Source organism: Dama dama, chromosome 15, assembly GCF_033118175.1.
Source record: "Dama dama isolate Ldn47 chromosome 15, ASM3311817v1, whole genome shotgun sequence".
NCBI lineage: Eukaryota > Metazoa > Chordata > Mammalia > Artiodactyla > Cervidae > Dama > Dama dama.
This window is the reverse complement of record NC_083695.1, coordinates 96,419,216-96,442,466: the sequence shown is the minus strand read 5'-3', so window position 1 is coordinate 96,442,466 and position 23,251 is coordinate 96,419,216. Positions and strand designations below refer to the sequence as shown.

At 61.7% G+C, this 23,251-nt stretch overlaps 1 protein-coding gene across 2 annotated transcripts in view; it reads right to left on the bottom strand.

Annotated features, from left to right (window-relative positions):
- The window catches only part of INPP5A (inositol polyphosphate-5-phosphatase A), a 152,652-nt gene that overhangs the window by 60,167 nt on the left and 69,234 nt on the right, over positions 1–23,251 (bottom strand). For both annotated transcript variants that reach the window (XM_061162949.1, XM_061162948.1), the window contains exons 3-4: positions 19,738–19,838; positions 16,701–16,788 (exon numbers count right to left, since the gene is read on the bottom strand). In XM_061162949.1, coding sequence (XP_061018932.1) covers positions 16,701–16,788; positions 19,738–19,838 — 189 coding nt within the window. The remainder of the gene's footprint in view (positions 1–16,700; positions 16,789–19,737; positions 19,839–23,251) is intronic.

The window sequence follows — 23,251 nt, the reverse complement described above, 5'->3', positions numbered from 1 at the left end:
GGCCCCTCTTGGGGACCCGTCTTCCCCACGGCCGCTTTCCAAGAGGCCCCTTGGTCCAGGGCTCTGTTCCATTTTGCTGTGACCTCTCTGGGCGCTGATTTATCTCCCTGAATGTGTGTATTTGTTGCTCATCTGTTGGGAAACTGTCAGTTTTCTCTTCAGGGTGGCGTCCCCTGGGCCACGTCGGCGGGCGCTCACCTCCGCGCGCCCGGCGTCTTTCCAGACGCTCTCACGCTTTCTGCGAGCCGCCTGTGTCCACGCTCCAGGTCTTCCACTTTGAAGTCTCCAGCCTCGAGACTGGGCGCGCACACAGGCTCTCCCTGGTGGGGGCGCTTGGTCCAACCCGCCCTCGGAGGCCTGCGAGGGGCCGCGCACGCATCAGGAAGGCGCACAGGGTCCTCCGCGGTCCCCCTGGGGTCAGGGCGCCGCCAACTCCCACCGCCGTGCTGCGCCTTCCGCGCCCGGGGCTGACCTGGCCCGACTGTCCCCCGCCACACCGGGCTCAGGCCCGGCTTCCTCCCCGGCCGCCTTCCGGGCCGATCGGCACAGGGGGCTCAGACCTCAGTTCCGGAGCACAAGCCCGAGCTCACCTCCTGCACCTGCTCCTCCTGTCTGGGGAGGTGGTCGCGGGGGTCTGCCTCCCCCAGCCCCGGGCGGAGCTGGATCAGTGGCCCTCCAGCCCGATGAGAGGAAAGACAGGTCCGTCCTCCCTGCTTGCTCCTCGGGCCAGACCAGAAGGGCCCCCGACCCCGACACGGGTGGGACCTGCTGACTAGGGCTCAGGGAGGCGGTGCTGCCTACCACCTGCGCTACGGCCCTGGCCCCACTCAGCTCCGTGTCCTCTGAGTGGACAGTAAGAGAAGCCGAGTTTTCCTGGGGCCTGGGGGAGAGGAGGTCAGGAGCGTCTTTCCAGGAAAGAGGAAACAGCGGCCTGTGTTTGCTGATGGGGAAGGCCGGTGGCGTTGGTGGGGTGCTCCCTGCTGGGAGGCCGTGGGGGACATCAAGTCCCAGCCACGAGCGTGATGCCTGCGGCAGTCTGGGACAGGCACACGTGGCCCAGACGCGCCCTCTCCTCGGCAACCAGGGCCCACGTGTCCTGCTGCCTGCTGGTCAGAGCTGACCCCCAGTGGCAGAACCACACGGGAAAGGGTCTGGAGGTGGTGGGGGGCAATGCCGGTGTAGGGGGGGGACACAGGGCCCAGGGGCCAAAGGCAGGTCAGGGAGGAGCAGCTCCAGGCCTCGGTGGTGCAGTCGCGAGATTCTCAGGGGGAGGCTTGTGATCCTGGTTTTGCTGGGTGGTCTGGACCGTCGGGGGACTTAGGTGCTAGAGAGACTGAAGGGAGGGAGGGAGGGGCTGCCGGGGGCTGTGAGGGCCGCCTGTGTGCAGGCAACACTGAGCGCTCCGGGAGCCACTAGCCAGGGTGCAGCCTGCAAACCCCACCCCCACCGCGGGAAGACACGTCGAATGTGAACAGGCGCCCGGGGCTCACGGCTAAGACCCCAGCACTGCAAGCCCGCCACTCCCACGCTGCGACATCTCAAAGTGCAGCACGCAGTCCCGCCTCAGCCAGGGTAGCCCTCCCCCAGCCCCCCGCCCGAGGCCGCCCCCCACTCCTGAAGCCAGCAGGCGGGCCGGAGCATGGCCACCCGTCCCAGGAGTGTCCTCGGGCAGCGTCCTGTCAAGAATGAACCCGGGTCGCTATCCTGTCCTCTGAACGGATGCACCGGCAGGTCTGAAGGCGCGAGGTTCAGAACACGTGTGACTTCCCTGCGGTCGAGTGGCTAAGACTCCGTGCTCCGAGTGCAGGGGGCCGGTTCCATCCCTGGTCCGGGGTCTGGACCCCCCATGCCACAGCACAGACCGAAGATCCTGTGTGGTGCAACCAGGACCTGGAGCAGCCAAATGAACTAAGTACTTTTCAAAAAGAACAACACACGTGTGTGTTCGCTCTCTTTATCGTCCACCTGCATGGCCACAGAGGGCCTCAGGTGGGGCCGTGGGGGCCGTGCCTGTGACCCTCCAGACTGCCCGCCAGGTCTGGTCACTAGCGTCTCTGGGCCTTTCTGTCCCCAAGCCCCCAGCCTTAAAGACTGGGGTCGTGGAAAGGTTTTCAAAACAACCCTGGCAAATGGCAGGTGCCCAGTGAAGGCAGCAGAGCGGGGGACACCTCAGCACAGAAATCACAGTGCTTAGCCCAGCACGTGCTGCCGTGAGGTGCGGCCTCCCGGGAGAGGACACGCAAGGCCGGCAGGACAAGCGAATCGGAGAGCACGCTTCGAGGGCACCCCGAGGAGAGACGCCGTGGCCCCCACGCCCCGTGGAATCCGAGCCCTCCTGCTGTGGGAGCAGCATCCATCCCCCGCCCCCATCACGCTCTGATTAACCCTGTGTCGCTGCTTACAATAAGCCATTAGGACAGCGACCGGGAATTCCATTTTTCCCTGTTGAGCCGTAAAATCAATCACGCTGAGTTTTTATTACGTAACCTCCTCAGAGGGAAACGGTCCGAGGTTAAGCTATTTGAAGTGCTCCAACATGGGCGGGAGGAGTCTGTCCACGTGCTCCCCCTGGAAGGGGAGGTCTCAGCTCTATTTACACATAGTCTCCCCCTGCAGCGCCTGGACGGGCGGCGGGGGCCGCTCTGACTGCAGGAGACTTGGGAGATGAACCTGAAGGAGGTAAAGGGCTGCGATTTCCCGGGAAATGGGCGAGACCCACCCAGGTCCTCTCGTCTAAAAGGCGCCAGCGACACCTACCCGGCCCACCCTCCCGCTGTCGGTCACCGCACAGCCTGGACGCGAGAGTGTCCCCGAAACCTGAGGCTTCTGTGGGCTGGGCCGAGACATACGAAAGCAGAGCACACAAAAGTTACACCTGAAAGATCTCTGCTCCAACTTCTGGTCGATGCGCTCAGCCAAAAGGTCAGAGCGCGGAATTTGCTGGATAAATAAATGTTGGTGAGGCGGATGAATCACCGGAGAATTGGTGCATGGCAGCGAATGAATAACCTGCAAATGCCGCCCAAACCCCATTATTTCCACTTTTCCCGGAGCCTGAGATTCATGTCCCCGCATGCCGCCAGTTCATTACCGACCAGCATCATCCCTCTTCCGCACTCGCTGGGCAGCACGCGGCCCCTGGGGGGCCCTTTACTGCTTAATTCCCCATCATCCGCTCCACTGAACAGCTTAATCTCTGCTTGTATGATCAATACTATATCAGTGTAAATTAAAATGACAATTTTAAAGTAATTAAGCCTGTTAATGCTCGATTCAAATGTCATTATTTGCACAAGGGATCGAGGAGAAATTACACGGTGTCCGGGGTGACAGGAAGATGTCTGAGCCGCAGCCGCCCGCCGCACGGAGCCACCAGGGGCCTCAGCAAAGCGGATTAACTGCGCCGCGCCCGGCCAGGCTACCTGCCCAATTTCTGAAGAGGATAACGCAATTTGATAAATCTAATTCCAGCGACAAACTCAATTATTGTGATAATAGATGAAAACTGGGAGGAGATTCTGTACCAGGCCCACAGTTTAGAAAATACACTTAACTCCGGAACGAGGTACAACAGCTATGATTTGATTGGATTTGTTCTCTCTCTTCGGGAAACCCTTTAGGTAATTTTGATGGTTGGAAGAAGGGCCTGCGTTTATTGAATAGCGGGGCTCTGAGCCCGGCGGGGCCGCAGCCCCGAGGGGCCGGGTCACAGCGCGGCGTGTGCCGCATGCTCGGGCCGCCCCGCTTAGACGGCACAATCAGGTCACGTGTTCCCAGGTCCCGGGGCGGCACAGAAGCCTCGGCCTCGCCCAATCCTGGCAGGTGTGGGCCCAGCTCGGACAGCTGTGTCCAGCCATTGTTCTCCTGAGTGGTGGGTGGGAGTGAGAGGGTTAATAGAAAATTAGACAAACAGCAGACCACCTTTACCGGCCGTGACCAGAGCACGGGGTGCAGGGCCCGCCCGTCTGACCGAGCCTCCTGTGCAGGCACTTTTCCACTTGAGCCACTTAAGCGGGGCGCACACGGGGGGCAACGGCCCAGCCCGGGGGCCTCTCCAAGGGGACGCCGGCCGGCCCTGGGCCCCGCCCATCAGAGCAGCAGTAAAAACTGACAGCCAAGCATTGATATCAAGATGAAGAGTGAAGCGGAGCCATTTCTGCCTGAAAGACAGGTAGGCTGTGCAGCCGGTCTTCCGAGGTTCTCTGCAGAAGGCGGCCCAGGGGAGCAGGAGAGGCCCGGCCACCGCGGGGCCAGGACCGCGGGCTCCGACCACAGTGTGCGGGTCGTCGGAGCCTCACGCCCGCTGCCAAGGAGGGCCCGCCGGGACCCCTAACCGGGCGAGCTCACACCCTTCCCTCCCCTCTGGCCGACGGCGCTGGGACACACAGAGCGTGGCACAATGTGGACGGGTGAGTCCCACAGGCACAAATCCAGAAAGGATGTCGCGTGGCGCAGAGCAGAGCGTGAAGGCCACAGCCCCCGCCCGCCGAGTTAAAACCCACGGGCCCCACAGGGTGAGGCCAGGGGGCAGGACCCGCCCGGCCAGGAGAGGGGGCACCAGGCGGTGCTGCTCACACACGTGGTGCAGAGGGAGTGCAGGGGACAGCCGGAGGCCGGCCGCCAGGGCCCAGCACCAGGCCCACTCACCGTCCAGCACTGGGCCGGCACTCGGACCGGGGACGCAGCCCTGCCCGCGCAGTGGGCACAGGACGGCCTCCCTGAGACCACACACCTAGGGCCCTGTGGGCGGGCCACGGACAGTCTTCAAGGCAGAGCCCGGCCACCCCATGCCGCCCCGATCTCTGCCAGGACCCCAGCCCACCGCAGAGACACAACATCGTCCATACAGACGGCTAGCCGGTGTCCATCGCCCGGGAAAGGCCCTCCTCAGCGGACTTCACAGCACCCCGAGCCTGCCTTCCTATGGGAGCGGGCTCTGAAGCCTGAGGTCCCCACAGCTCCCGGCGTCTCCCGGCCAGCGGCCAGCGGTGGGTGGAGGAGGTGTCCACTTGGGTTGGGGGAGCTGGCGAGCTCAGGGCTGGGGGGGGGGCAGGGGTGAGGGGAACATGCCACTCAGGCCGATTGAGAGAACAGCGAGGTAAACACGAGTCGACTCGGCCACTCTGCATCCAGCGCTTCACTGATTTCCTGTCAGAAAATGCTAACAAGCACCAAAGTCCTTAAGAGCTTTACAATTTTTCAGTTGTTCACCGGGACGTTCCCAGGCTGCATTTGTTTCCAGGCGCGGGTGACACACGCTCCATCACACCTGTCTGCGTCTGACCGATCGCAGCTCGGCCCGCACTGCCCGACAGCCCGGCCACGCCCGGCTCCCACCCGCAGAGCTGGCCGGGGGGGGGGGGGGGGGGGGCGCAGGAGGGGCCTGCGGGGTGGCGGCAGAGACAGGTCACGCCACCATCAGGGATCCGGGTGAGGCAGGGGGCCCCGCACCGAGCCCCCTGAATACCACAAGCGCCACCGGAGGGGGCGCTGCCTGGGGATACACGGCGGGGGCGGGGCTGGGGGTGGGGATGGGGGTGGACACACGGCGGGGGTGGGATGGGGGTGGGGATGGGGGTGGACACACGGCGGGGGTGGGATGGGGGTGGGGATAGGGGGTGGACACATGGCGGGGGCGGGGCAGGATCCACCCGTGGGGATGGCGGCAGCTGCCTGTTGCCATGGGGACTCCTCCTGGCACCACATGGCTGCCAGGTACCCCACTGCAGACCACGGTTCCAGTGCAAATGATGACCAAATGGGCTGACTCCACGCGGGAAGACCGCGTCTGCCCGCCAGGAGACGGTGGGAGAAAATGTGCTGCAAAGTGAACACTAACTAGTTTACTGAGTTGGAGCAATGCAAGATCCGACACCCACGATCCAGAAAGCCTCACTAAACCTAAAGAATGAATTTCATTCTCACGAGATCTGCACAGAGTTACTCATGCTCTGCCATGACATCCTGCGGAGGGTTAGCTTTCCTGGACCATGAGACACACACGGCAGATTGCGTGGCTTTGACGTGAAGTCATCAGGTAATGGCAATATTCTTGTTCAGTTAAGTAATCTGAAGTTTGACGGCGTCTCGGCGATTAGCCACGTGACTGTTCACAGCGCTCTGGACGGACAGCTGACATTCACCAAACCGTGGACGCCGCGTGTGCAGGGTGAGGTGACGGGACCGCAGACGGCGTGCTCTGAGGGCAGCCTCATGCTGGTGCCCGCCGTGCGCTCGCGGCTCGGCAGGTCTTCCTCTGCCTCTGCTGGCGGCACTCAGCTGGTCCTGGAGCGGGTCCAGGCTTGCTGGCAGATGCTGGCGTGGTCCGCAGCCTGGGGGTGAAGCTGCCACAAACATCTGCGTCCAGCCCCGTGGGGACGTGCGCCTTCATCCCTCTGGCGGTGGGACGGTGAGGTCTCACGGCCGCTCGTTCCTAACTGCTCAGGCACCTCCCCACGCGTCCGCTCCACGCGTCCTCCCCAGCGACATCTGACAGGTCCGGCTCCTCCTCGCGCCCGCCAGCACTGGACATGGCCGGTCTTTCCACTGGAGCCGAGACTGGACACTCGTCGTCCTTAGCGAACAGCGCGCTCTTCATCTGCTTCCGCCCCACTAAGGAGGCCGCTGAGCATGTGCTCACGTGCCATTCCTGCACTTCCTCTGCTGAAGAGTCTGTTCAGACCTTTCAGAAATTCAGTTGTCTGGTTAGTACCCATTTGTAATAGTTATTTACATGTAGCACTCGAGATAAATTCCTTAACCACAGATCTCTGCAAATATTTTCTCTTGGCTGTAAACTATATTTCTGTATCTTTTGAAGAACAAGTGATTTTCATTTTGATGAAGTGCAATAGCTTAGTAATACTTTTTGCTTTTTGTGTCATATTTAAGGAATCTCTGCCAAAGCCAAAGGCCTGGAGAATTCCATGGACTGTATAGTCCATGGGGTAGCAAAGAGTTGGACACGACTGAGCGACTTTCACTTGCCAAAGCCAAAGTCACTAAGAAATCCTCCTACGTGTCCCTACAGACGTTTTACAGTTTTGGAGTTAAATTCTCACAAGTTTTGAAGCGAGGGTCGAGGCTCCCTTGTACATAGCCGTCCCTTACAGCACCATTTAGGGAAAGATTGTCTTCCGCGCTGAGGTATCCCAATACCTTCATCAAAAATCAATGGTGGGTCTGTTTCTAGATTCTCACTCTGGTTCATGATCTATTTCTCTGGTTTCAAAGCAAGACTGCACGTCCTGAGTTCTGTAGATTTACAATAAATCTCAATCAGGCAGTGTCACTTCTCAATCTCCGTTCATTTCCAAAGTCGTTTTGGCTATTCTAGGTTCTGAACATTTCCATGTAAATTTTGGGACCAGTTTGTCAATTTCTATAAGAAAAAGCGGCTGCCCTGGTTTTAACTGGTGCTGCACTGAATCTTTACATAGATCTAGGGAGAAATGAAATCTTAACGGCACTGAGCCTTCCATCCATGAACATGGTCTACTTTTCCACATCTTCTTAAACTTCTCTGAGCAGTATGTTGTAGTGACCCTCTCTTTGGCCTAAGTTAAATGTTTCATCTTTTGATGCTATTATAAATAGCAATGTCATTTATATTTCATTTTCCACCTAAATCATTTACAAATTGACAGCTTACAAGCTCTAACTACATGACTAGATTTTAAATACTTTACATTAGCAAATCAGAAGTAGTGACCTGCTTTGATTTTACTTTCTTAGCAAATCCAAAGTGACTGTTCATGAAAGCACTTCATTTTGTATCATTTTTCCCTGAAAAAGACATTGTTCCCGTTACATTCAATGCAGTCATTTTTAGTAAAGTTGATCTCAAGCCTCAAACAATTCGCCCTTGGCTCTGGACTGTGTTTTCAAAACTGCAGCACAGAGGGGCTGATACACACACATGTAGGAGCAGCGTGACCTGGCTGGAGTGAAGTGCGTGTGGCGGGGCGCGTGGGGGGGGTGAGCTGTGCTCCAGGACTGGTCACATCCTGCCTTCCTCATCCCGGGAGACGCAGCCTGCACTGTCTTCACCTCCTGGGTTCAGCCCATTTCTCCTCAGCGTTCACCAGGGGACGTGCCCTGGACCGCACGGGCTCAGAGCAAAGACGGCACAGAGGCGGAGAGTGAATGAAAGTGGGCCAGTCTGTGCACCGACTTCAACCAGAACTTGGCTGATACGCTTTCACATTCCACACAACCCATCTGTCCCTTCTCTGCCCCTCTGGTGGCCTCACGTCTTTCCCCAGAACTGTTCACATTCACATGCAAATCCCTCTCCTGATGCTGAGGACTCTCCTGGACCCCAGACTCCTCCCTCGCTGCAGTCTCTTACCAGCCTATGCTCAGAGAGCCGGGACACGGGACGACCTCCCTGCTGCTGCCGCCGCCTTCTCCCTGCACCGGGGCACAGAGACCCACGTGCCACCTCCACTGCCCACCGCGGCCTTCACGAGCCAACACACAGCCCCACATGCCACCACTTCTCACAGCTGCCCACACGCCCCAGACCCGCGCGCCAGCTCCCTGCCACCACTGCCCAAACACCACCTCTCCACCGCATGTCTTCTCTGAGGTCACCATCAAGGGAGGGAATCTCTTCCTGCTATTTTTTTTTTAAGTTTGTCTGAAAAGTTACAGTTCTGCACGGCTTATTATGGAAAAATAGCAGTGCCCTGATAATTTCAATGTTCTACTCCCCAGAGGCCATTACTTTCTTTTAATTGTTTTCTTTTGGTATTTACCTCCATGCTGCTAAAGCTTACAATGCTACTTCTTGATTTCCTAGTCTTCAATATTAACTATTGATTTCTCTGCTGTGGAAAACAAGGATTTAATCCCTTTATACCACCTTCCTTCACTCACATGCCTGACACACGGACTCACAGACACACACACACACACACACACACACACACACACACACACACTATCCCCGAGCCCCATCCCCGGGATAAAAACACATTTTTATTTAAACTAATAATCAGCTTTACATCATTATAACTTTAGAATGCTCTTCACAATAGAACCACTTACTGCATTACAACTGCTTTTCCTCTCTTGAACAGCTCTTTGTTTTCCCTGGAGTTCATTACTGCTTCTTTTTTTGTTAATTGAGATCTTTAAGGCGCATTTGTCCCGCTTCGTTCACACACTGTCTAAACCTCATCTCAGTGTTTCTGCTCACCAGTCTCACCTTCCAGGAGACGCTCAGAAACTCAGCCAGCTGCCTGCTCCCACAGGGCACGCGGCTCTCCCCCGGGAGTGCCTTCACCACGGGCCTGGGGGCTCCTTTGAGAGCGGAGAGGCAGGTCTGGCACAGGGGCGCACACATCAGTGTTTGCAGAGCTGAAGGCAAGGACACCCGCTCTTCACACCCAGGGAGCCGGGTACAGCCTCTGCAAAGGGCCTGGCAGACACCCGGTCCAGCTGGAGGCACCCACTAAGCATGTCCGGGCCCTGCCCCCACCTCCAGGGAGCCGGCTGCTCAAAACCCGGGGTCCCATGCTTTCTGGACTTTGCGCAGAGTACCAGAGCTTCCTGACCCAGGCACCAGGGACATACCATAAACGCCTGACACATCTGAAACACAATTCTCCTTTTTTCCTACCTGCAGTTCACAGGCTGCTGGGTGGGACTCTGGATGGGAATTCTAGCGTGCCAGAGCTTGAGGTCTGTCTTCTGCCTCTTGGTGTGGCCTCGGGAAGTGGGCGCTGCCAGGGCCCTGCCCCTGGCCCGTTCCTCTCCTCCCTCAGAGTCACTCCCCGTGAGGCCTCCGTGCTGGGTCTTCATACCCTTGCCCCTCAGTCACCAGGGTGGGCTCCCTGGGCAGGACATGGCTCAGGGCTGGCAGGCGGGCAGGTCATCTAGGACCACACGCCCACAGCCAGCAGCGTGCCACCCCCAGCAGAGCGCGGGGCCCATCTCCATGTCTGCCGTGGCCCCGCGCAAACATGACCACCTGCCGCTGCCCTTCCCCCTTCCCCCGCCCACCCCCGCATGCCCTCCTGGCCCCACTAAACATGGCCTCCTCAGAGCTGTCTGGTCTCCACTCCCATCTCCAAGAGGCCTGCGGGTGGTACAGGGCAGCAGACACGTTCACACCAGCTCTTTCAATCTTGTAACCACACAGCATGGGCTTGACCCTGGACTCTGCAAGCCCCACCAGGGCACAGAGGGAGGGTGTCCGGTCATGTGTAGGTAGGGGCCGCACGCAGTGTGTCTGCGTCACGTGCAGGGGCCGCACGCAGCGTGTCTGCGTCACATGCGGCTGAGTGTCGTGTGTTTGCACGTGTGCTCACTGGAGTGTGCATGCTCCAGAGGGCAGAGCGTGTGAGTGCTGTGGTGGCCTGTGTCTCTGCGTCTGTGGCACCTGCAGCAGGCCCGGCACACGGAGCACAACACGCGTGTCCTGTGGCCACACGGATGGCTTCACGGCACCGTGGTGCCTGGGACGCTGGGCCACGCCCCGCTGATAACAGCCGACCCTGCTCTCGGGAGGCGGTACTCGTGGCCTGGGCTCCGGGGCTACAGCAGCCAGTGTGGGCCCTTGTGCAGCTGCCTGGGCAAGTCCTCTGCTCTTTGGTGGGAAACGGAGGGCCGCAACCTAGAGCTTCTTCCTTCAGCCAGCAAGCCTTCCGGGCACACCTTACGAGCACGCCGGCCTCTGAGACATGCGCTCTCGTCTGAAACCTGGCTTCTCAGGGGAGGTGGTGCCCAAGGCGAGGGGCAGGTACTGGTGATCCAGGAGAGGGCATCAGCTGGAAAATACGACCCAGGACTGGACACTCAGGGGTAGCGGCACTGAAGACAAGTGCCCTGCGGAGGACGGGTCGTCCCAGCCTCCCAGGAGCTGGCCTCAATCCGGGGTGGCTAGGCTCCGCCTGCCTCCCACCGAAACCCCGGCAGGCCACTGTTGCACCGGGGCCCTGTCCCTCCCACGTGGGTGCAGCGGCCACTGCTGCATCCCCCTCACTCCACGGCCTCCAAACCACGGAGGAGAAAAGCAGCCCCTCCCTCTCAACAAGCCCGTAAGACCCCCACAGGCTCTGGCCTCTGTCGAGGGGCCACTGACCCCCCGGCGCCCCAGCCAGTGGCCCTCCTGCCCCCCTACCAGCACGCCGGCCACTCTTCGAACATCTGCCCATCCTCCCAATTTGGGCTGGCCTGGATGGGGCAGGACCCTGGGCACTCAAGCCAGGCTCTAAAGTGGCTTGTTGGTCGGGGTTCAAGTCTAGGTGAGGCAGAGATGTCCTCCATCCACTCAGGGCGCCCGTGGGCCAGTGAGGGAGCCAGGAGGCGCCTTCCTGGAGGACCTGAGGGGCAGACACAGCCCCGCACACGTGGTTCCCATGTATCTGCAGCATCAGCAACACTGCAGCACAGTCCGAGGACCTCTGGTCACTGCTTCGCCCGGCACAGGGAGGTGTGAGGGGCACTCTGGGCACTGCGTGGCGGCCTCGAGAACATGCAGCGTGGGATGGGCCGGCGCCAGCCCCCCAGGGCCGCCCCCTTCTACCTGCCCCTGCCCCGGCCCGGCCCAGGGAGCTCCCCTGCCTGGCGGCATCCCATCCCGGGCTCCAGACGGACGCAGCCACTGGCTCTCGGGGCAGCCGGCCATGCCGCCGGCCAGGTGCCCTGTTGTAAGTCCACAACGGCCACACAGAAGGCGCCACACAGCACCTTCTGTCCGTCCCGGGCACCCCCCCCCCCCCCACCCCGCCACCACCTTCCAGCCAGGCCCAGGGTCCGGGCTGCATGGTGACCCAGATGCGCCCAAGCTTCGGGGCCTCCGCAGCAGCAGCCCAGGGCCGGCGTCTCCCGGGGACCATGGCATTGCAGACTCGCACGCACAGTCGCAGGCAGTTCTCTGACCCCCAGGTCACGCCCTGTGCTCAAGGGGGCGCTTGGAGGCCAGGGAGGGCTCAGCCCTGCCACAAGCCATGCACAGCCCCGCGGGACACCAGCTGGAGGCAAACCGACCCACTGGCAACTGTCCTCCCCGCCAGCTAGCCCAGCACGGCTCGTCCGCTAGACGGAAATAAAAAAGTCGAGCCTAAATGCATAAAAAATTATGACGGAGGCCCTAAATAAGGCCAGGCCCGCATGCTTATTGAGTCAAAAATCAATCAATCAATGAGGAGTGGATTAGCCGCACCTTATAAGCCCCAAAGAAACGATTTGCCCAAACACTGGGATTTAACAGCGGAGGACCAGATTCCAACACTTTTAGGAAGTAAATAATGAAAAATCAATTTAAAGAAAAAACAGATCAAGAACCCTGGACTCTGACACGCGGACACATTTACTGCCGAGTGCCGTCTCTCGGCTGACCCGAAAACTTCGGAAGGTGTTTATTTACTTCCAGCACCTTCCAGAGATCAATATTTTTAATTTGGACCCAAGTTATTATTTTTCACATCACAGCAGCGGGGAGCAGAGTAAAGTGGCTCATATTTTAGTGCTAAAAAGATCGATATGACAGTTTCACCTTCCCTCAGCCCTGCCGCTGCCGGGCCGCACATCACTGCGTCCCGCGGGGCCGCCGGGCCGCAGGGGGAGCGGCCGCCCCCGCCCCCGAGGCCGGCAGCCGTGATTTAGCTGAGCACCGAGGGCCCCGTGCCCTCGGAAAACCAATCTTGCTTCCCTCACTTCATCAGGCCTGTCTGGACCCGCGGGCGGGGCAGGAGGCGGGGCTGGAGGGGCTACCGCAGGTCGTCCTGCATCCCAGGACGGTGCCTCCCTGCCCTTCCTCGGACCGAAGAACTGCAGCCAACGCCATGAGCTCTCCGTAAATTTCCCCCAAAGTCTTACCCAGGAGAGCAGACAGGAGGAGGCCACGGAGCAGAGTGACCCCTTGGAAGGAGCGGGCATCAGGCCAGGGGGCGGGGGGGGCGGAGTGGGAAAGAGCCGGTGCCCTCCAGGTGCCCGAGCTGGAGGACGGGCCCAGCTCCTGCTGAAGGAGACCACAGGGCCAGTGCACCCCCAGTGAGGAGCAGAAGGAGCCCCAGACATGGCGCCAAGGGGGGAGGAAGGAGCCGGTTTGCTGGTGACCTGCTGCCCAGGCATCCTGGGCCCAGGAGCCACCAGAGTGGACACCAGCCAGCAGGGGGAGCAGAGCAGGCCCCCCAGGGCAGGAAGGGACCCCTCGGTGCGGACAGACCCCCAACCCGGGCGCCAGGGTCTGCCCCGGGCCTCCTGGTCTGACCACGAGGGAGAAACAGGCCGTGGGGGCTCCTCGCCCGGTGACCGGGGGCGGCGGGCTTGCAGAGATTGCAGGGCTGCCCAGCTTCGGCAGGGAGGGAGGGGGCTTCCTGGGGGACTGAGACGGCCCTTCTCCCGACGTCCACGGCCCCACCGCCCCCGCCAACAGGGCCCAGTCCCAGGAGACCCTCGTGACCCGTGAGTCCATGTCAGTGGGACTTGGCCTGGCCGCACTCTCACCCACCCACGAAGCCCAGGAGGGAGCCTCTTTCCAGGATCCAGGTCAGTGGGGACGGTGGAGGCTGGTGGGGGGAGCGGGGGCCGGCAGGGCCACGGGCAGCAATGCCTCCATCTTCTAGGCGGCCCAGGGACTCGGGAGGCAGATGCCAGCACACTGACCTGTCTGTCCAGATGGAACCCACTTCCAGAGCTTTGAGGGGAAGTCAGAACCTCCGCGGGTTAGGGCAACACCGGGTTCGCCAAAGCAGGGTGCAGAGCCCTTGGGAGCCTCTCCTTGGTGCCTCCACTGGGCGCAGCCACAACGCAGCATCTCCACAGGCCAGGAGGGTCAGCCCCGCCCGCCCCGTCTCCTGCATTTGCCAATGCCCTGCAGGCGCAGGTGAGGACCGGCCAGGTGTGTGGCCACCGGCTTCACCCCACGCCTCATGGCCCCCACCAGGTTTGTGCCCAGCAGGTGGTGCCGGGGACGGCCCGGGAGCCGCCCCAGGAGGGTCTCTGGGAGCAGGGAGTGGGCGGGCGGGGCCTCAGGGCCGGGGAGGGCGGGCACCTGAGGGGCAGCCCCTTCCTTCTGGGGTCTTACTTCACTGCCCATGGCTTCCAGCTCACCCGGCCCCCTCCTCCCCAACTACACGTGAGCCTTCCGTCTCCCCAGCTCCAAAGTGGAGGCCCCCGGCTCAGAGCCCCTGCACTGGAGAAACCCACCCAACCCACGGTCTTCAAGGCACGCAAAGCCCGACCACTGGGATCCGGGCCCCCTGCCCCAGACCCCGCCCAGCTGCTCAGACAGTCTGCCGAGCAGCTGGCAGGCGCTGAAGCAGGCCCAGGCCCGGTCCGCTCAGGGACGGATTCGCTGCTCCCAGACTCTGGATCCAAGGGGCAGATGCAGAGGGCAGAAGGCCGACAATGAGCGCATCAAAGTGGCCGTGGCCCGAGGCGAGGATCCAGGGGCCAGAGGGCTGGGCTAGCCTGCAAGCTCTAGCCAGCCCACCCAGCTCATGTGTGGCTGCGTCTAACCCGAGGCCAGGCTGTCAGCCCATGAGGGCAGTCAGCGAGTTCCCAGGAGCAGGACGGGCGATGGGAGGCTGGGGCACAGAAGGCATAGATCTCCCAGAAGAAAACAGGCAGGCAGGGGACTGGCCAGCGGGCAGGGTCAGAGGCAGCAGAGCCGCCCAGGACGGCCAGTGGGGGATGCTCTGTCTCCTTAGGCCCGAGTGAACCACACGAGCCACTTGCTTCAGTGAGCGGCCACTCAGGATGGTCTTCGGGAGCAGACAGGATTTGGCGTTATCATTTTAAGTCTAAAATCTGAGCTTCCAGCAGCTCCGGCTGGGATGGGAGGTGCTGCTCTGGCGCCACCTCCTGGTGAAGGCCAGGACCTGCAGGCCCCTGCTGAGCGGCTGCACCCCCCAACCGAGCCCCGCCCCCCCAAAGGCTCCCCGCCCAGGGCCCAGCTCCCCCAAGCTGCAGACCCCCCTTCCTGCTGCTGAGGGCTCTGGGGCCCCCACCTCGTGTTCATCACCAGGGGCAGCTGCAGGTTCGCCCCCTTTCTGGGAACAGGCTACTATTTTCTGATCCCTATTAATACCTGTGACAGCATTTATGTACAAGATAAATTCATTTCAATTTCCTTTTTCAATTAATGGCCTATTATTTGAACCACACTCAGCTAAAAATATTACTCCAACGCCATTAATCTTGTAAAAATTAAATTTCCCTCCCTCTGACAGGCAGAGGCCAGCAGGCTGGGGCGAGGGGGTGGCCACATGGCTGCCCAGTTCTGCCCAGAACCGCAGGGGCGCAGAGGTCCCTCCACCAGGATGGCCAGAGGGTCCAGCAAAGGTGGTTCCACGCACGACCCTGAGGGGGCAGCGGACAGGCACGCAGGGCCAGGGCCAGGCAGGCCTTCATCTCAGGTCGTTCCTATACCAGGGGAGATGCTGACAAATGCACGCCTCCCCTGATGCAGAGCGTCTGGAGCGAGGTCCGGACCCGGGGTGTGGAGCTCTGTGGGCATTCCTGCCCGGGAGACGCAGCCACGCAGGACGGCGTCTGCAGGCAGCGGCACCGGGCAGGAGCAGGCCACGACCCACAGGGTGAGGGAGGCAGGGAGTGGGGCCCCCACGCACCTCGGGCAGGTCCGGTCTCCAGCCTCATCTCCAGACCCTGTCGGGTCCCATGGACCCCGGGAGACAGAGCCTCGGGGACCTCAGACCCGGGCTGTCCCCATGTCCGGGCTGGCATCCAGTGTGGGGTCAGGCTTGCCCAAGAAGGCGCCACCCCGAGTGCCTTCCCGGGCTGAAACGAAGCAGGATGGCCCTGTGGCCATCAGCGTACTCAACAAGAGAGGGAAGGGCTGGCGGCTCTGATAGAGACGCCACGGGTGTGAGAGGCCGAGACTCCAATGGTCCCTGGTCCAGAAAGAACAGGAGGGGCGTGGCCTCAACGCCCAACCAGATGGCAGGGTCTTCTGTGTGCGTCATCTGCAGCGGCTGCAGATTATTCCCAGGTGGCTTGCCCACAGTGTGAAAATGTCTAATTCTGCATACTTAAAATGACTTCCAGTTTTCACTGGCAAATAATTTTTGATAACCTTCCTTACACATGACTGTCTGCACAACGGTCCTTCCTCCAGAGAAGCCGCTGAGTGACGGGGATGCTCTGCTGCAGGTTCCTGTCTTCCATTGCAAATGGAGAAAGCCCTCTTTGAGATAAACCTCCAGGGATGAGGCCCCCAGGCGCCTGCACCGTGAACCATCCCTCACCCCGCCAAGCACCAGGCTGGAGGAGGAGTGCAGCTATTGCATCAGCACGGCATGACAGGTGCCTCTGAGCAGAGCAGAGAGCTCGGGAACTGGCGTTTCCAGGAACGACGGAGACTTCCAAAGGCTGTGAGACAGACAGGTGGACGGGCGGCGGGCACTCCCGGCCTTCCTGCGGCCACGGCCTCTGCGGCCGAGAACCAAGGCCCCGTCCACCGACGAGCTGATTGACGCCACTCTTCACAAGACAGGGACCCTCGAGGCGGTGACAGCCACCCAGAGCTGCCCAGCTCTGCGTCCCGAGATGCCCACCCCTCCCCACACCCAGCACACCCCTGGCCGTCACGCCAGCGGGGGCTGCTGTCCGTGGTCCCCCCACCGTCACATGGAACTCACGCACGGCCCAGGCCCGGGGCAGGGCAGCCCACCGTGTAGGGGACGGCAGGGCACACGGGCCCCCGCGCTGAGGAGGAGCACGCTCACCGTGAAGTGCTCCTGGGACTTGTAGTTCTCGTCCAGGTAGACCCGCGCCCGATTGTACTCCTTCATCGCGTCACTGGAGAGCAGCTCCCTGGAAGGAAGAGGGACGTCTTTACACACGTCACGCAGGCAGCTCCTGTTCCCATAGGAGCGCTTACGGGGGCAGGAACGGCCACCTGGAAACCATGGGGAGCGGGGGAGCGGGGAAGGAAGTGGGGAAGGCCCATCTCTAAGACGTGGCTGGAGAGCAGCCGCCACGCACCCCCGGGGTCTGCGATGGCTCTGGACGGATGGGGGTGCCTGACCCCCCCGAAGGATGTGCCCCAACACCGCCCGGCAAGGGGAGGGGACACGAGTGCCCCACTGGCCTTCCACCCGGGGCGGGGAGAAGAGGGCTCCAGCTCTGAGAGGTGAAGGCCAGCAGGCAGGAAGGAGCGGGGAGGAGGGCTGGGAGGATGAGCCTTGAGCAGGTCAAACTAGTGCCCGAGCCCCGGCTGCCTGCCGGACAAGCCCCAGCGTGCCCGCGGGCAGAGGCAGGGTGTGGGCACGACACCCAGCAAGTCAGCATGCCGAGAAGCGGCAAACAGGACCCGTGCCCCACAAGAAAGTCAACAGAAACAGACCCTGAAAGGACAAAAGTGATGCAATTCACCGAAAAGAGACTTGAAAGAGCTACTATAAATATAACCAAAGATGTAAAGGGAAACGTGGACAGAGTAGTAAGGAAAATATGCACACAAATGGTACTTCTAGAGCTAAAATTACAGTACCAGAAGTAAATTCACTGGATGGACCTCAGAGCAGATTAAAATGTAAAAAAAAAAGGATAGATTAGTGACTAAAAGACAGGACTATTCAAACTGAAGCAAAGAAAAAAAGTATGAACTGAAAAAATCTGAAAGAGCTAGACTGTGTGACAGTCTAGCATCAGAAGTGGGAGTCTGAGAACAAAGAGAAAGGAAGCAACAACCCAAACGCTTTCCTGAAATTTCAGTAAAATTATGAACCTACAGGTTGGAAAAGCTCAAAGAACTCCAAGCAAAAGAAACACAAAGAAAATCAAACTAAAGAAAAACAATCAAGTTGCTACACACGAGCTAGAAAGACAAACTTCGAGTCGGGGGAAAAAGACACAGTATATACAGAAGATGAAGACCAGAACAACAGCCAATTCTGCTCAGGAACAAGGCCGCACAGAGGACAATGGAACAATATCCTTAAAGTACTGAAGGGGAAAATGGACAAGCTAGAATTCTGTTTACAACAGAAACAGCTTTCAAAGACGAAGACAAAGACTTTCTTCAGACAAACAAAAGCTGAGATAATTGATCAGCAGCAACTTGTGTTGAGATAAACGTTAACGTTCTCAGGTCGGAGGAAGATGGTGTGGAGAGAAAGCTGACAAGGCCGTGCCCCGGGGGCGGCAGGTGGCCACACAGGGGACGCGTTCCTGCACTTTTTAACCTCTGAGAAAGGTAGCCAACTGGTTCAGAGCAAAAACGGCAACACCCGTGTTACGCACAACTCGGGCAGGAACAACAGCAGGACGACGGCAGGGGACAGGAGCATGCGACGGCGTGGGCATGGAGGTGAGACCCTGCAGCCACGTCTGCTCATCTCTGAAATGCCCGGCGTCACCAACAGTGTTCTCTTCTTGTTGACTAACTAGAGTTCTTCAGATATTTAAATACTGACAATTTTTGTCAGTCAAGTACATTGCAGATATCTTTTCCCAAGTGTGGCTAAACTGTGACTTTGTTTATCATGTCTTTGGATGAAGACTTCGTCACCACGGTCCAACGTGTCCGTCTTCCCTCTGCTGGACCTGCACACCTTCTGAAGGAGCCTCTGCCCGGATGCTCTCCTGCACTTCACCCTCGGGCCATCGGACGGACCACCCTGAGGCCTCCTGCCCCGGCTCTGGCACAACTGGAACTCAGCCCGGGAAGGGGGGCAAGGGAAGGGGGACAGGACAGGGTGGGGTGGGGGGCCGGGCACCAGCACAGGCGGGGGGACCAGCTCATGGCTTCCTAACCCAGGGCCCCCCAGTGCCCTCCCGACCCAGCTGCCACTGGCCACACCCGGGGGTGACGTGGGGGGCCCTGCACAGCCCACCAGGTGTCACCCCGCCCCCACACACGGGGGGCTCGGGGCCGGGCAGTGAGGACGCCCGCCTCACTCTGCTGCCGGATTCCTGGGGCGAGCCCTGGCCCTCTGCTCCTCTACGCTGACTCTAGTATTAGTTTCAGTGCTAAGAAAACATTTTGATTGAAATTGCTTTAAGTTATAGGTTATCTGGGGAAAATTTGGAAGTTTTTAAACATCTGTCTTTTAACAAATGAGCCACAATGTGACAGCTGAAAACATGGATGACTTGTGTCCACCCACAGGGGACTGAGGCCGGTGATGGCTGCTGGGCTCGGCCTCGGGCTGGGGCCAGGCTGGACCCCAGGCTGGACACCCCCCACAGCTGCCTCGGAGGCGTCACCTCCCCCTCCACCAGTGGGAGCCGCCACGGCGCCTGGAGTCCGGGTCACACACAGCAGAGAGGGCGCCTGCCGTCCGGCCCGCTCCTGCCCACCCCCGCGTCCAGCTCCCAGGTCCGCGTCCCTGTTCCCGGGCACCGCGCGGCTCTGGGTAGGCCTGACCCCCACAGAGCCACAGGGCACGCCTCCCACGGACAGCGGCGCTCTGTGCCTGCCCCACTGCGACCAGCGAGCTGTGAGCTTCTGATTGGACACCCGGCCCATCCGTCCACCTGTCCTCAGCAGCAGCAGGCCACACAGCCGTCAGGCCACAGGACGGAATCTCAGCCTGGACCCGGGGCTGACATTTCTGAGCCCAGAGGTGCCGCTGCCCGGAACCCTGAGGGGTGCCACCACCCCGTCGCTACCCCGCCCCCCACGCCCGGGCCACGCCCCCTCTTGGACAAGGCACCCCAACCCGGGCCTGGCCCTCAGTGGGGCTTGCCCCTCACCCCCAGCCACACCCACCCCGCCCCAGGAGGAGAGAGAGGCCAGGCAGCTGCCCCCAGACTTACTTGACGAACTTGTCCACATGCGACATGGACGCTTCATAGTTCTTCCCTCCAAACTCCTGGCAGTGCAGGGCCAGGAAGTGTGGCCTGTGAGCGTGGACGACCTGCAGAAGAGAGGCAGGCATCAGGGTGGCCCCCGACCCCGGGGCGTGGTCCCCAGGGAGCTCCCCGTCTCTCAGGAATGCTGGTGTCTCCCCCATCCCGATGGGAGCTCCCACGTCGGCCACAGAGCAGCGGGCAGGGCCAGGAGGACAGCCGTCCTGACGCTGCCGTGGCCCCGCGGGGATGCGAGTGCACGCGTGTCATATGTGTGTGTCGGCGCTGTGCACACATGTGTGCATGTGCCCCACCATCTAGGAGGGAGCAGGGCTTCCCCGGTGGCTCAGACAGTGAAGAATCCGCCTGCAACACGGGAGACCTGGGTTCAATCCCTGGGTTGGGCAGATGCCCTGGAGAATCGAATGGCGACCCCCCGCCCAGTGTTCTTGCCTGGAGAATCCATGGACGCAGAAGCCTGGCAGGCTACAGTCCACGGGGTCACAGACAGTCAGACATGACTGAGCGACAGGCACGCACAGGAGGAGCAGAGCTGGCCATGAGGGCGGGCGCTGTCTCACGCCCGGCTGCTCGACTCGCCCTCGAACCCAGCCCAGCCCCTGGCGAGGTGGGCGCGGCTGCGGCAGTCAGCGGTCAGCGGGACTGGGTGCAGCCAGGCAGGGGCAGGCGGCAGAGCCGGCAGGCCCACTACTCCAGGCGCGGCTCGCCCCCCAGCCCCCGGGGCCAGGCCCGCAGCGTCTCCCTGGTCACCAGGGTCCCCCCGGGCTCCAGCCAGAGAGGCCCCAAGGCGGCACCGAGCCGGGCCTCCCTCCTGTCACTCGAACTCGACCACGGAGTCCTCCTTGGAGCTGCGGCCATGCAGCCTGGCAGCTCTGCGGGGAGCATGAGAGGGCCATCCTGAGGGGGAGCCAACCTCAGGGGGAGCCGTCCTGAGGGGGAAAGCCGTCCTGAGAGAGCCGTCCTGAGAGAGCCGTCCTGAGGGGGAGAGCTGTCCTGAGAGAGCCATCCTGAGGGGGAGCCAACCTCAGGGGGAGCCGTCCTGAGGGGGAAAGCCGTCCTGAGAGAGCCGTCCTGAGAGAGCCGTCCTGAGGGGGAGAGCTGTCCTGAGGGGGAGCCGTCCTGAAGGGGAGAGAGCCATCCTGAGGGAGAGAACAGTCCTGAGGGGGAGAGAGCCGTCCTGAGGGGGAAAGCCGTCCTGAGAGAGCCATCCTGAGAGAGCCGTCCTAAGGGGGAGCCGTCCTGAGGGGGAGCCGTCCTGAGGGAGAGAGCTGTCCTGAAGGGGAGAGAGCCGTCCTGAGGGAGAAAACAGTCCTGAGGGGGAGAGAGCCATCCTGAGGGGGAGAGCCATCCTGAGAGAGCCGTCCTAAGGGGGAGCTGTCCTGAGGGAGAGAGCTGTCCTGAGGGGGAGAGACCCGTCCTGAGGGGGAGGGAGCCGTCCTGAGGGGGAGGGAGCCGTCCTGAGGGAGAGAGCTGTCCTGAAGGGAGCCGTCCTGAGAGGGAGAGCCATCCAGCGGCCTGGCTGCCCTGCAGCCCTCCCTGCATGGGGTCCTGACACAGGCGATGGCCTGGACCCGCGTCTCCCCTGGGCCCTGTAACAGGCTGGGAATCGGGAGCGATCCTCGGGTCACCCGGGCAGGTGTGGACCCACACGGCTCACGAGGGGACCCGGAGGCCGCGGCCCCACACCCCAGGGCGCCCACAGCTGGGGGCGCGGGCAGCGGTGTCAGGACGTTCACGGCAGGGGCGGCGGCCAGGGTGAGGCCCTCAGGAGACGGACAGCGAGGGCGGCGCTGGAGCTGCAGCGGGGCCCCGGCCGTCCACACCCGCGCCCCACCCGTCCTCCGCTCTGCGCCTCCCTTGGCGTGGTGACACGGCCGGCCCTGCAGAGCCCACCCTGGCCTCCCCCGCCCACCATCCCAGAGGCGGGAGACCCACGCGCAGGGCCACAGTGTCGCTTCCCACGCCGCCTGCACCCAGCCTCGGCCACCGCATCCTGCCCAGAGGTCAGCGAGCCGTGGGCGGACGGGCCGCGGTCCACAGGCTGAGACACGGCTCCTCTGGGCACAAGGGCAGAGAGGTGCCCGATGGGAAGGGGCTGCACCCGGGGCTCAGCCAGCTGACCAGAGAGGGGGCTGGGGGGGAGGGACGTGGGCCAGGCCCTGGAGCGGAGCGCAGAGCGCCAGGCGGGCAGGAGGGAGCCCCGCTCAGCGGCAGCTGCCCCTGACCCAAGATGGCGGGCGGCACGTCCAGCTTCAGGGAGGGTGCCTGGACCCGGCCGTGCCCTCAGGGAAGGGCACGCAGTGACACCCGGCTCGCCCCTGCACTCCGCCTGAGCAGGGTACAGGATGCTCACCAGCGCGCTCTCACTGCCCCCCAACACTGGCCCAGATCCCCCGTTCCTGGACTCCAGCCTCAGGGCTCGGGGAACCAGGCGGCAGGCCTCCCAGTGGGCGCCTCACCCAACACCGCACAGCCGGGCAGGGGCCCGGGCACTCGGGCAGCAGATCACCTCCACAACCAGGGCAGACTGCAGGCTGGTTTCCGGGCCCGGGCCCGGGACCGCAAAGGGCACCAGGGACCCCGGTCAGAAGCGGCTCCGGGCAGCCTGGGTCAGGGCACCAGACGGCCTGGCCTCAGGCCCAGGAACAAGAGACACCACAGTGCAGTCGCGTGAAAGCCACCACAGGCGGCGTGATGTGTGCAGCTGTCCCCGCCGCGTCTGGGACCCGGGACAACACACAAAGCCAGACCTTCGCGAGGGGCGCAGGGCTCCACCCGGGCGGCTCCTCCTGGGATGCCGGGAGCAGCACAGGCCGGGAGGGGCGTGGACAGGCGCAGGTCATCCCGAGGAAGCTGGTGGCTCACAACCCTGCTCAGGGCTGCGTTCTCCAGGCCCAGTCCCCCTTGTCCAGCAGCTCAGGCCCAGCTCCAGTCCGGGGGTGGGAAGGGCAGAAGGCATCCCGGAGACGGGCAGGGGATTCGTGTGGGCTCCTGCAGGTTACACCGCCACGCCGTGTGCAGAGGCTGCGGGTCCCCAGAGTGTGGCAGGGACCATGCCCAAGTCCCCAGAGAGGGCCGAGCAGAGCGGCTTTCCAGGGACACCCCGCCGGTAACTCAGGGAGGCCAGGACCTGATGCCCCGAGCAGCCGCCTCAGGCCGGGCGGGTCCCTCTGGGCAGGGCCTTGCTGCCGCCTTCACACCCGCACGCGTCTTCCTCACGAGACCACTCATTCTGTCATGGTCTGAACTAAAGTGGCCTTTTAAGGCACGGAATTCACTCTTCATGTCACATCAAACTCCTCAAACACTTGACTCTGATCCCACAAATCTCGAAAAAATGAAGGATCCAAAAATAGCCCACCCGCGCCCCCCGACACGTTGGGGAGCCCCTGGTGGCCTGCAGGCCCAGCCCACCCGCCACAGGGCCCGGTGGGGAGGCCCCTCCACATGGAGGACAGGA